Source organism: Alligator sinensis, unplaced genomic scaffold, assembly GCF_000455745.1.
Source record: "Alligator sinensis unplaced genomic scaffold, ASM45574v1 scaffold170_1, whole genome shotgun sequence".
Classification (NCBI taxonomy): Eukaryota; Metazoa; Chordata; order Crocodylia; family Alligatoridae; genus Alligator; species Alligator sinensis.
In genome coordinates, this window is record NW_005841863.1 from 1,421,623 (window position 1) to 1,436,034 (window position 14,412).

Sequence of the window (14,412 nt, forward strand, 5' to 3'; positions counted from 1 at the left end):
AAAACAGTAGGAAATCAAAGTATCTCTGGTGTGGGGGTAATATTGTCACTCTATTTTTCTCTGCTTATTGGCATGTGACCCAAGCAATTTCCAGTTTAGCAGGGCGAAATAAAACTTATTTCACCCACTGCCATGGTTAAGAAATGTGTGTTCAGATCCAGTGTAATAATAGTGTACATCAGATGCACTTCTCTACTTTAATAAATTTTGAACTTGTTGCATTTGCTTGTAGCATCAGTCTGAGGCATGATAATAAGTCATTTTAAAATTAATATTGAAATTTTAGATACTGAACTACTAAATTTAGATGCTGAGCACCATGATATCTGAAGTAGAGGTGAGAGAATACATGCATGACATGTAGCTGAGATTTTTTCTTAAACTTCTGTTATTTGATTCATTGGAAACTACAAAACAGTACCTCTTAGAAGTACCTCTTAGAAGCAAACTGCATTTTTTTCACTCACTAAATCACGGTCTAGCTCAGAAATATAACCAATAAAAAACAGACTAATTTGTTTTGTATGCACTATCCATCCACTTGTTGTCCAGCTGGACTAAAATTATCTATGCAAACTGCTGTGAAATATTGCTTTATGTATGATAACACAAACGAACAAGACAGTTGCTCTGTAGGAATTTGGTAACATCATGCAACATCTGGAACCTAGTTCTGTGGCCTATATTGAGAAAAATGTTAGTAGTCCTAAATTTTATTAGTGGCAAAGTAACAGGCATTATACATAGATCACAGAAAAATTGTAAGAGAGCATATTTTAAAGCAGTACATTTAAAAGGAAAAAATAAAACAGAATGAGGAAAAATTAGGTTCTTCTTAAAGCTAGATTATAAATCATTACATTTTCAGTGTGAAATTACTACAGTTAAAATGTTAATGTCGCTCTTACATGTGCCATGTTGTGCATAGTGATTGTGTTTGTTTCAGACGTAAGGAAAGCACTGGATGATTTCCAAAAAGTCATGAAGAATTTTGAATCCAGAGTTGAATTCACAGAAGATTTGCAGAAAATGAGTGATGTAAGTGTCAACTGTTTTATGCTGTAGCTGAATGGTGTTTTTTGAAATCTAGAAAAATATGGATATTGCAATTGAGTTTTAAAAGTGTATAGAAGTAATGCATCCAGTCTCTTCTAGGACTGAATGCTACTTCTGTTGTTAAGTGCATTCTTTTAAAATACTTATACTGTTAATAAACACATGATTGCAAAATGTGCTGTTTTAACTTTACATTTTTCTCCATAGGCCGCAGGTGATATTGTTGATATAAGAGAAGAAACTGAAAATGATGCTACTGAAACAAAAGGTGACTGAGTTTGTTTGCTCTTTCAAATACTAGCCAGTAAAATATTGGCTCTTTATGCTGATTTTGAATAACATTCACATTAATTTATTTCACTTTTATTACAGATTTAAGATAAGCACATATGTTTCTACTGAGGATAAGAAAACTATACTGGAAGGAGTAGGGGTTTAAGTCCGCTTTTATCCATAGAACAGTGTAATTTAACATCAGTGGAGGCTTCCCACATATGTCTCTGCCATTATGCTTCCTGACTTGGATTTGGTAGAAACAGGTAGTTCAAGAACCAGATTGTAGGATCTTCAGAGAAACAGCTCTCAAAGGGAAATACAGAAAGGAGCTGTCCAGAAGAGAAGAGGGGAGGTGAAAAATTGTCCTGGACAGACGCTTTTTGGAGAAAAAGCCAGTGGCACTATAGAGATGGATGCTTAGTCTTGCCAACATTGGAATAGTAGTAAAACTGGAAAAAATAGGTTACACACTCCATCTCTTAGTCAGGAAGAATGTCGGCAAGAAGCCTGAGGAGAGTGAGTTGAGGCTGATATGGGATAGTGTGAAAGCTGAGCTTAGCTGGGCTATTTTTATTCTTGTGGAAGGGGAAGAAAGTCTAAACTAAAGATTCTTTACAGCAGTTTTTGGAAATATAGTGAAATATCAGCAGAAAAGTTACTTATTGCAAGACTTACAAAAAATTATTAGCAGTAAAAAGGCAGGTTATAAAGAGACACTGGGGAGGTGAGTGGTGAATAGTGATTGATTCCTGTAGTATCTGAAACAGAGTTTGAGAGTCAAAAACTGAAAATAAATAAGAGTTGGAGAAACACACTGAAAATATGGCATCTCTAGATCATGAAGTGATCAGAATGGGCTATAAACTGTAGATGGCTTAAGATGGCCAGTATAATGAATTTTTTGTGGAATGCATCTTTAAGTACCTTATAGCTGAAGCTGGAGGCAGGGAGAACAGTTCTTTGGATGGAATGGGTCACCAGTGCCTTTTTCAGTTGTGGTCGCATAATAAGGTTTTTAGCATTCTGGGAGATGTGCCCTGTTCTAACATTTGTACATACTTTTAATACTGAAGTGTTAGGAATGGTCATTCAGAATTCATTTGAGTCTCTTTTGTACCCTAGACCTTTGTTATCACTGTGCTCTGAGTCACCTTAATTTTTGCGATAAAGCAAGAACAAAATCTACTATATTATCATTGCTGTTGCATTCATTGATCATTCATTCTATGAGATTGTGATATAAGTATCCAGAAGACTTGCACTGGTGCAAGCTTGGGTTTCTTAGGTTCTTAAGCTGACGATCTTTCTCAGCAATAGGGAAAATAGTTTATTTTTGAGGAAACCCAAAAAAGTAGCCAAAGCTATCTTATTGATGCATCTCTTTCTCTTTAGACTTCTTTATTTTGGTTACTCTGTGAGTTTATTGTTCTTGTTTTAATGGCATATAAGCCTTGCAGCACAATTTTTATGCTGTTGGTAATAAATATTTTAAGCCCTGCTCTGCTTCAGGATGTCTTGAAATTAGTTTCTTAACAATCATAGAAAATTAGGGTTGGAAGGGACCTCAGGAGGTCATCTAGTCCACCCCACTGCTAAAAGCATGACCATCTCCAAACAGTTCATTCCAGTGAAGGCTTTGTTAAGCTGGGCCTTAAAAATCTCCAAGGATGGAGATTCCACCACTTCGGTAGGTAACTTATTCCAGTGCTTCACTAACCTCCTGGTGAGAGAGTTTTTCCTAATATCCAACCTAAACTTCCCTTGCTACAATCAATTCAGTTGTTTATACTGAAGGATAACATAAGGAAATCATATGTCAAGAGGACAAAAAACTAAAATTGAATTAGATTGCTAAATAATCTTTCCAAATTTTATTTACAGTAAAGAACACTAAATTAAGCTGTAACTTTGTCTTATAGCAAATGAAATTGGTGGGAGAGGCTGTTTTCTTGATGGCTTACTTCAATTTATATTTAAGTCTCAAAACATAAATTTCAAGGGCAGCCATAAAATGCTGCCCCTTTAGGAAAGGTGTAGATCTATAGGATCTACAAATCCCAACTTGCTACTTGAAGGCTTTGTATGAATTGAATATCTATAGTTGCTTTTGAAATGTTTATGTCTAATGATGAAAATATAAGCAGACTTATGAGCAATGATATCTTTCATTAGAAAGTCCTTAAACTTTAGAAGTTGCTTCAAATAACTGATGCATAAAAAGACTGGACTTACAGGCAATTCTACTTGGTTGCTGTTAAACCCTGTAAGTTAGGTTATTTCATGAAAAAATGTAAAAATAAAATAATTAAAATTCCCACTGATTTGCATTTGTTTTTCAGTACATTTAAGAGACCCTATTGTGTCATGGTGTATGTGGACACCAGTTAGGTGATGCTCCCTGCCCCACAAGTTTATAATCACAAGGGAAAAGACGAGACAAGGGTAAAAGAAATGAAGTAGTGATATCCTAATATTACAGATAGGGGGCTGATTCATTAATGCCTTTTTAGTATTACTTGTTTGATGATATTGCCCACAATGTGCCAGGCACTATCAAAAGGAATAGTAGAGGTAGTCTCTACTCTAGAAAGTTTAGAATGTGGGTAAGGACATGAATGGGTGTGCTTTTCTAATAAATAATAGACTTTAAATGACCATAAACTCGTCTGTCATTAGCAGATGAATCACTGAGGAGCAATTTTCTCTAGCTACTTCTGAAACTTTTGAGTTTCATTTATATTGTTTCAGAAATTCAATCCAAAGTTTAAAAATGCTAAACTTTTCTGTTTTTCTGCAAACCATCTGGAATTTTCATGTAGCAGTACTATACTTTGTAAAACAAAATAAAATAAAACCATCTACTTGTCTAGATAACTTGGAGCTAAACTGGAAAGTTGTTAATGGTATGGCAAGGTACTGTTACAATAGTGTGCCACAATATTGGATGAAATCCAAGTCAACTGTTTGGCACAATAGACATAAAATCAGAGGACTAGAAGTGCCACAAGATCAGTGCCTCTGCTTTGTAAATGAATATTTCTGCTTTGCTTGGGCATTGATCTTGTGTCAGGAGATTATTATCCTGTGTAAGAGCTCTGGTTCATTGACATTATCACCTAAACAATCCAGAAGTAAGTTGAGATGGAATATATTTTGTCCAAATACTTCATTTGTTATAATTGTCTTGGTGATTTATCTTGTAATTTTTGTTGCATAGGCAAACGCAGAACTGCTCACAAACCTCATTCAAAGCCCAAAGTGTCAGATGTTTTTGAAGTCAATTTTCAAGAAAATGGAACTGATGCAAAATCCAGAGGCTGTTTTGAATCTGAGGAAGACCTGTGGGCTCGACTGGAAGAGCTTGAGAGACAAGAAGAAATGCTGGGTGAACTAGATAGGTATATTAGTGTTGCAACTGTGGAGAATTTTCCCCTTTGAATTTGAAGGACCTGTTTAAAATCCTTACAAGTATGAATAAATAGGTGCTTCTAACAGGTGTCTTGCTTAAATGAGCAAGTATTCCAAAATAAGTAAAAAGTTTAAAAGTGCATGGTAGTTAATTTGTTTGGGGTTTTTCCTGTTTGTTTTTATAATGGAAATGAAGCTATAAACTCTAATTCAAAGCTCCAGATACTTTTCAGTATCTTAAATCTTACAGTAATAAAATAAAAATAAGCTGCTTGTAATAAAGGAAGGTCTGGATTCAAAGTCTGCCACAGACTTTCTGTCTAATTGTGGCAAGTCACTTAATTTCAAAATGCCTCTGCTCTCATCTATAAAATGAGGTTAATAACATTTTCCAACCCCAGAGGTGGGTTGTAAGTATAAATATAATTAATGTTTATGAATTGCTTGAATATTACAGTGATTGAGCTGTGTTAATACTTAGATATGTAGAGCTAAAAGAATTAGCATTGATTATGGGGGTAGGTTGAAAGTAGAACATAAGGGATCACATACTATATTTAATATGCAGCCAACTTGTAACATAAATGAGCTGAGATCTGGCTGTCAGTGGCCTGCAAGGAATCACCTGGTATAAGGAAATTACTCATTGATAGAGGCAGCACCTGCTTCAGCCCCTTCTTGCCTACAAGGGTACATCCTGAGGCATATAGTGGGATGGTCAAGTATTGTAGTAAAATAAGTCTATAAGTAACCTTCATTGGCAGGACAAGTCATTTAAAATCCTCGGCTAGGGATAAAGCCTGCATACAAACATTCATATAATTTGGGAGAATTCTCCCAGGTTTGTTCTCATGGTAGAAAACCTTCCTAACGTGATGTGTACAAGCATTCAAATACTGATGTCATGAAGAGTGGAGAGCTTGCAGTGCTGACACTGCAGCTGGGAGGGTGCCCTGTCACACACCTCTGCAGGCTCCCTTAGTTTGCCTGGCAACAGATGACAGCAGTGCATTGGGCAGCCCCGATTGGCTAACCCAAACAGCCTTGATCATCCTGCGTTGTCAGCATGCACAGACATTTGCTGCCGCAGGAGAAACTCTCCTGGAAGTGGTTTAAGCATGGTTGTGCCCATGTTTTCTTCTGGAGTGCCAATTTTTTACTCTTGGGGAAAAAAAGCTTGAACTTCTGTACACTCGTGATTTCTCCTGGGAGAGCAATGACTTCCCCAGGAGAAACTGAATGTCTGTACAAGGCCTAAGTCAAAGCAGTCCCATAGTTGCTTTAACTGGACCCGGGGTTGATAAGGGATCAGAGAGACATAACCAGCTCCATGACACCTTCCTGTCTCTGTTTTGCTGATCAGGGGTTGGATGCAAGGAGGCACTAGCCCAAGGTGCACAATGGGGCAGGGCAGCATAATGGCTAGAATATTTTGCATTTCTGACCTTTTGTGATTTTTATCAGTGCAAACTTCCACCAGTGCTGTATTTTGCCATTAGATGACAGATACTGAGAAAGTAAAATCCTTTTCCCTTGAACCAGAAAATTTACACCCTTAATTTGCAATATAGCAGTGAATGTTCATCCTTGGAACTATTTTGTCCTAAAGTTTAAGTTACAGTATAAGCCAAAATGTGGCACACTTTGACACGCTGATAAGCATTTCTGCATTTCTTTTTGAAGTTGGGCTCATTTGATACTGGAATTACAAGACTAAGTATTTATCAGTATGAGCAAACTCTCCCTAGTCTGCCCATAGAAATAGTCATGTCACATATGACACTGTTCTTCTCCTTCCCCCTGCCAAAATATTCACAGCCTCTAAATATAGGAAATAGTTCATATTTTCCTGCTTAGATTATGAACTGTATTGCTTTTTCTTTTCTTTCTTATATATTTTTCATTTTTTAGAACACCTGATGCAGTAGATGCAAATGGAGAAGATTCAGCTTCCTCTGAAGAGGAGAAGGAAGATAAGACAGATCTGAATGTGGTACATAGAGTTGAAGACTGTGTTACTCAGGGCAACTTCCAGAAAGAAGTAACAAATTCAGAATTGTTCAGTGGCCAAGTTAATGGCTCAAGTCATTATCACAGTGATGATGAAGATGATTTAGGAGTTGGAGATAACAGTGTACCTACCATATTTTTCTCTCATACTGTTGAACTTAAAAGGGTTTGTACTATTACTTTTTATTTATTCTATCTATCTATCTATCTATCTGTACTGTATTGAAAATAGTTAACCTCATGGCCACAGACAATAAAGTCTACTGTTCCTTTAGTTAATTAATTGGATAAAATAATTAGGTCATGGAGGAGTTACATGGTCACAGTTTCGAGCAGAACCCAGTTTTTTGATTCCTGGGTCTAGAGGGACTTGGGACCACAGTAAAAACTGAATCCTTGTTCTTTGGGAAGAGATGTTTTGTTATTTAGAGCAGGTAAAGCAGCAGTAGTGAACTCTTCAGGGAGGCATCCAGCCTGCCTCAAGTTTAATTCTGTGTGTGTAAGTGAGAGCTTATGGAGAAACAAATCAGAAATGTCTGAACAGTTTTGTAAGCAAAATGGTGGAAGAGATTGGCAAATAGTGGTCAAAATTAGGGATGCACCGATAAAGATTTTTGCAGCCAATACTGATAGCTAATTCTTAACGAGCCATGTCAGCCGATACCAATTTGATTTCCAATACCTAGCCCGGCAGCGTTGAGACCTACCTCCAGCTGGTAAGTCTGTGGTGGAAGGAGTGGGGGAGAGGAGAGGGTGCAGATCAAGACCTCTGCGGTGAGGGAGTCATGGGGAGGGGCTGGGGCAAGCGCTGTCCACCTGGGGCGGGGTGGGCACAGGACAGTGCTGCAATTCATCCAGGGAGTGCGGGGGTGGGCAGCTCCCGCTGCTGTGCACTGCTTGTGTGGGAGCCACTGGTTTAGCAGCTCATACGGCACTCACCTGCTCGTCTGGTGGCTTCCACCGCTTGTCTGGGAGGGCTTGTGGGGGAGGGGCCCGTGTGCCCCTGGATCTGCACGGGGCAGTGCGGGCTGGGGCAAGGGCTGTGCCAAGCTCTTCCCAGCAGGGCGGGGCTGCTCTGGGAAGGGGCTACGGTGAATTTTTGACTGCAGCTGCCCCTGTAGTCTCCTTCCCAGCACAGTTCTGCGCCACTGGGAAGAGCATGGTGCAGCCCCGGCCCCAGTCTGCCCTGCACAGATCTGGGGGCACACGACCCTCCCCCCCATTCCCTCCCAGACAATTGGGGGGAGCTGCCAGACTAGCAGGGAGTGCCGGATGAGCCACTGGATCAATGGCTCCTGCATGAGAAGTGCGCAGCAGCGGGAGCTGCCCCTGCACCTCCCAGACAAACCGTGGCGCAGTCCTGCGCCTGCCCCACCCCAAATGGGCAGCGTTTGCCCTAGTCCCACACCTCCCTCACTGCAGGGACCTTGATGTGCCCCCCCACGCCCGTTCCCTTCCCTTCCCCCTCCCTTCTCCCTTACACCACACCAGACTAACCAGCTGGAAGCAGCTCTCCACGCTGCCTGGCTGTGCTCCTTGCTGCCTGTCCTGTGCTGCAGCTGCGAGCATGCATGGGCCATTTATTGGCCAAATTATCGGCTCGACATGGCCGATTTTCAGTATAGTAAATTTTCTTTATATTGGTGCTGGTCCCATATTGGACCGATGTATCGGTGCACCTCTGATCAAAACGCTAGCAAATATACAGCATTGCCTGAGTGGTAGGACTAGCTGGCCTGCTAGATCGTTCATTACTGCTGGATTTCCTCAGTTGAAGGATAATTAGTAGTAGTTACATGTATAGCTGTCTTTAGAATCTTACAAAGATTGTACTCCTAATAGGACACCTAAAACTTACCTTCAGAGAAATCTAATAACTATTTATGCTACTTACACTTTCAGGATAAATCAGTTTCCTTCTGGAATGCACTTTTAATTCTAGTCATGACATAGATTACTGTTGAATTTAAGGGTACCAGTCAGACATTTATCTGTAAGACCTTTCTGTTTAAAGTAAATACCATGGCATATCTTGTAGGTAGGGTATTTAACTATAAAGTTTATTTTGGCTTTTCATTTTCAAGTTTATTTTGGCTTCCACCTGTTGAGCCTTACTGATTTCAGTTCATACACATAAATATGATACAGAAAAAGGTAACCTTAAAATTTTCATACATCCTTTTAGAGATATTTGAAACAGTTTTGGTAGCATCCCTTGTCTAGAAGTCTAGAAGTCCTAAAAATGTATCAGATTTGCAAGGAAGCTAAGCTGTAAGTAAAGTTAGTAATTTCAGGTATACTCTGCATATGCAAGTTGTTTATCCTTTCCTCTTGCACCATGAAAGAGGATTTTTTCGTACTTTTTGTGGAAAGTTGATGAGTGTTAATATATCAAGACAATCAGCATGCTATTACTACATATTACTGTTTTAAATCTACCAGTCTATACTTCTGTAGTGCCCTCTTGCTCAGATGGAGAGGATTTATGAATTGACTTGAATCGACCCTGGGGAATTCTGGTTTTATAGTCTGGATAAATTTGTCTTCAATTTTTAGGTAAGAATAAACACAGGAAAAAATACTACTTTGAAATTCAGTGAAAAGAAAGAGGAGGCAAAACGTAAAAGAAAGAATAGCAATGGCAATGGACATTCAGCTCCAGAACTACCTAACATCAAAACACCTGCAGACATTTACCGGTATGTAGTTAAAGCAATGGCTAACATGCTTTTCCCATTGCAAACTTGTAAAAGAAAGTCTTCTTTGAGTCATGCACCTCTTGCATGAACAGTGAAATCCACCCTAAAAGCCAAAACATTTGGTGCTGGACCTACATTTTAGAAATGAAAGTGTCTCCTGCCTGGTGGTCATACTGTTGATTTGTCATGCTGCTTAACTGTGTTGCCCACTGCTTTGAGAATTATATTTTTTTAAACCAGTAATTGAACATAATCAGTGCTTTTAAAATTTACTCCACACCCACGAAACTCTGCATTGTAAAGGAACAAAGCAGAGCTTTGCATATTGCATTTAGTTTAAGATGTTTTTGGTCACTTTTCTATTTTACTTTTTAAAATAGAACTGAACCCTATCTGTCACTTCCATTATACATTCCCTCTAGCTTCACTCTAGCCTTTTTGTTCTCCCTGGTGTAAATTACTCTGGATTGCTATTGCCTCTTTCCTCTTTTCTTCCTCTCTCTCCCCCTAGCACTTTTCAGCACAAGCTCTTTCTTTCTTGCCCTGATCCACTATATGCTTGCTTTCCCTTCATTCCATCCTAGATATATTCAGCTTCTAGCCACTCTTCATCCATGGAACTAGAAAAAAAGATCATAGGGAGAAATAGTTAGAAGATGATACAGAAGTCTTAACTAAAATTAAGGGAGACAGATTTTTAACAGTATTTGGGATCTATTCCTATCCATCTCAAGATGCAGATAGATATTTTATTAAGTTTCAAATCCATGAGAGTTGAGTGGCCAGGTGCTTTTAGAAATCACTCTGCATCTAGCCTGAAAATTTGAAAATCTGGCCTGAACTATCCAGAGGCCAGGTGAAAAATGAAAGCTCTTAGGGCATAAGAATTCTTCTTGAACCCTGTGAAGAAGCTCTATTTTTTCTAGTCTTGCATAACAAGCATGAAGTAGTTGCAGACAAAATCCAGCACCCAAAAAGGCATCACCCATGAACAAAAGCAATCAGTAAATAAAAAAGCCCATCACCCAGTTGTTGAATAGTGACAGTGCACGCTTTCACTTTGAGCCTGCATTTGCTCTCAGTGAAAACTTCCATGAACTTCAGTGCTAGTGTCATAACCCATAGAGCCCTACTTTTTCCCAGATTCGTCAGGACTGATGGGGCAGTATTGTTAGAGGGTTTCTATTCACTTAGTCCATACTCTTTCTTATTGAATACTCCAAAATAGCCCCAGCAGAGCTGGCAGCTTAACCAGATACTTATTATTTTTCACAGCTTACCTACAGAGCTTCTGTAGGCAGCAATGGATATTAACAGACTGGTCAATTAATGGCAGATTGGGAAAGCCATGACGAGCAATTAGAGGCATAGGCACTATGGGTGTTTGAAGCGGGCCATATTTGATTCGGATTCAGATTTGGCCTGATTTGGGGGGCAGCGATTCGATTTGCTGATTCGGATCACTGTCCCAATTCGATTCAGCTGAATCTGAAGTTTCGATTCTGTTTTGGAGAATCTGCGATCTGTCTGTAGACAGCTTTAAATGTTTTTTCTACATACCTTGAGGTACCAGGCATGACTCATGAATGCTGAGATGGTCCACTTTTGGGTCTGCCACCGAGTGCGTGGGGGATCCGCCTGCCCTCCTATGGGATGCTCCACCTGCCCCACCATCTCAGCATTCACGAGCCATACCTGGTACCTAGAGGGATGTAGAAAACACAAAGCTGCGTCTATGGCTGAATCGTTGAATCAGGCTTCCAATTTGATTCAGAGAGATTAATGGGTCTCCTGATTTGATTCGAATTCGGAGATTCGGCTGCTGAATTGGGCCAAATCTCCAAATCGAATCAGCAACCAAAGCTTCACACAGTCCTAATAGGCACTATCTGTAAAATTTGGTAGAGGCCACTGTTTTGGCTGATGCTCTGTTCATGTTAGAAAAGTTTCTTCACGGTCGTATAAGCGAAAAGCTTTTTTTTTTTTTTACTGAAAGCTTAGATTCTACAAAAGATGATGGCCCTTGCTTGAGAAAACTTTCTACTTAACACGTGCAAGTGAATGTTTAATCTATTCTTATATTTAATATTTTAAAAGAACTGCACTCTAGGAAACCTTCCATTTTACAACTCTTCTGTAATTTTAGAAAAACAAACTGAAAATAATCTTATGACTTGTTTACAATTTTTTACATTTTGAAGATGAAGCTGCTGCTGTTCATGAAGTTCTGCAAAAGGCTATGCAATTTCTGCTAAAAAAAAAAGCGTACTAGGTTAGGGGTAGGTAACATGTGGACTGAGTGTCACAAGTGGCATAGGCAGCCTCTGTGAGTAGTACACAATAGATTGGGGAGAGAGGACAAGTAGCACAGTGGCAAATAGGGTAGGGAGCAGAGCAGCCGATTGGGTGTGGAAAGGGGATTAGGGTGGCGCTCCAGGAGGGTACAGGGCTAACTTGTGGCAAAATTTCTGCCAAAAAGGTTTGGCCCTAATGTATTAACTTAATGCTTTAATGAAGGAAAAGGCAGTATTTGGGTGGCAGAATTACTCCTTGTTCGTTGGTAAATAAAATGCTCTATTGTATCTTCTGAAGGTAGTGTCTTGTAATTCTGCAGTTGAGAAGTTGGAAAAGCAAATCATAATTAATTTGTACAAAGACAAAGAGAGATCACTGTAAATTTGTCATCTGATCCTGAAATAGTTTATTAAAGCTAACATTTTCTTTTGCAGAGTCTTTGTTGATGTTGTGAATGGAGAATATGTCCCTCGTAAATCAATTTTGAAGTCTCGAAGCAGAGAGAATAGTGTTTGTAGCGATACCAGTGAGAGCAGTGCTGCTGAGTTTGATGACAGACGAGGAGTTCTGAGGAGTATTAGCTATGATGAAGCTACTCACAGTGACAACAGTGAAGGGATATTGGAGGAGGAAGAGGAGGAGGGACAGGAGCATCTTCCAAAAAAACTTCCACCTTCATCAGGGACATTTGAGGTACAGTTTTTGATTAATTATTGATTGTTGGCATGGATAAAAAGGAAAAAGCTGATTCATGTCTACTGTTATTTTCTTTTTAAATACATTTCCAGTTCTCTCTACCTGTTTCCCCTTCGTAGAAGGATTGCCAGGTAGCCTTTCTTCTCCCTATGTCTCCCTGTTTCCTCTCTCTTTAGGGTAACCAGGAAGCTCCCTCTACAATCATTGTAGCCTAGGGTTCTTCCACAGAGGGCATGTGAGCTGGCTGTTTGCCAGTTTGTACAGTAGTGGGGAGTATCCCCTCTGCTGAGCTTGTTGACTGGGATTTCCCTATAGCTGTAAGTTGTACAGCAGAGTAATCACGTGCTGGATTGTGCAAGATGCGCATTCTGCTCACCTCCCTTGCTATGTGTGTAAGGGAGGAAAGGGAGAATATCGTTTGTACTGCAGCCTCTTAGTGTTCTGGTGCATGGTTTATGGCGATTCTTTGTGGTTTACTTTACATATTAATATTAGCCAGTGTGGTCAGCGGACTCAGTAGAGACAACTGTGTCTAAAAGAATATGCTTTTGCAGGCTAGAAACCTCTGGTGATGCTAACTAAACATTTCCAAGTCTTGGAGTTGTTGTGTGCTCTTATGATAAGTAAAGAGATGGTACATCGCAAGGGAAAACTCATGTGTCCTTAGCTGAAAGTATGAGTGGGAACTGGATGTAGCTGCTGTCCTGGCATCCTGGAATTCAACATTTGGCATCCATTTTTTAAATGGAAAATTATGATAAAATTTTAGAAGTTATATTAAATTGAATTTTCAGACATTTCCAACCTGGTGTCTTGAAAGGAGATGCTTTGAAGTAAATTCAGTAGCAGACAGAGTGGTTTATTCTGCAACCACCTGGTTCTGTTCTTGTAACCCTGTTCATCTTCTAACCTTCACACTCCCTTTATTTTTCTTGTCATGTTGTGTGTTTGATGAGACCTAATCCACTGGCTCTCAACATTTTTAGACTCCAGGCACCCCTCCATAATTTTCTGTGAATTGAGTAACACCTTATTAAAAAAAACTAACTTATTACACTGCTTACCCCCTTGTAGTGAGAACAGCCAGGCAGGGACTGAGCTTGAACCTGCATTTCTGAGCTTATCTCCTCAGACCTCAGGGTACCCTTCCAAAGAACTTGTAGGACCCTGGGTGCACCGGCACCCTGTTTGAGGATCACTGCCCTCACCTTACCTACTTGGAGTCACACTGACTTCACACTGATTTAGTGGGGACATACAGATCTGTCGGTTTGGATTCTATTGCAGTATTAGCATTCAAGATTATAACATTTTGGGGGCAGTGACTGTATCTTTTATCTTTGCCTTTAAAGCACCTAGTACTCTTGGCCATTATAAAACAAAACAATAGCAGGTTGTTTCCCTGGTGGGCCTCTTCCCTGAACATCTCATGACTTGTCTCTATAGCAAAGAAGACCAGTCTTTTGGCAGGTGTGTGACAAATTACAGCCCTGCAACCTCACCAAATCCCCTTTCCCTCCCCAAGCTGCTTTTTCTGTTCCCAGCCCTGTGCTCCCTGCTGCTCTGCTTCTTTCCCTGTGCTGCTTTGCTTTCTGCTTCCTGCCCTATCAGCCCTGTGTCACCTGTTCCCTCCCTGATCTGCTGCTTGCCACATACAGAGGCTGCTGGTGCCACTTGTGGCACCCGAGCTTCAGACTGATCCCCCCCTGCTCTATAGCAGATTTCCTAAGCAACTACAGCACAATGAACAAAACACTTCTGTCAGCATCAAAGGGGGCATTTGCCTTTTCTTAATACTGCAGTTGTTTTCATGGATATTTGAAATATATATTTGTATCCTTTAGCATTTGCCATGCACTGATTTTTTTTTTTTTTTTTTTTTTTTTCTAATTGTAGTAAAAACCTCAGAGACTCTGTTTCATTTACCTCTTTATAAAAATGCACTAGCATTGTTTGAACAAGGCAGCAGGAA

At 39.8% G+C, this 14,412-nt stretch overlaps 1 protein-coding gene across 1 annotated transcript in view; it reads left to right on the forward strand.

The window, feature by feature from the left end:
* The window catches only part of URI1 (URI1, prefoldin like chaperone), a 40,680-nt gene that overhangs the window by 24,392 nt on the left and 1,876 nt on the right, over positions 1 to 14,412 (forward strand). Inside the window, exons 5-10 of the mRNA XM_006016620.2 lie at positions 947 to 1,038; positions 1,264 to 1,324; positions 4,550 to 4,730; positions 6,652 to 6,916; positions 9,307 to 9,449; positions 12,179 to 12,437. Coding sequence (XP_006016682.1) covers positions 947 to 1,038; positions 1,264 to 1,324; positions 4,550 to 4,730; positions 6,652 to 6,916; positions 9,307 to 9,449; positions 12,179 to 12,437 — 1,001 coding nt within the window. The remainder of the gene's footprint in view (positions 1 to 946; positions 1,039 to 1,263; positions 1,325 to 4,549; positions 4,731 to 6,651; positions 6,917 to 9,306; positions 9,450 to 12,178; positions 12,438 to 14,412) is intronic.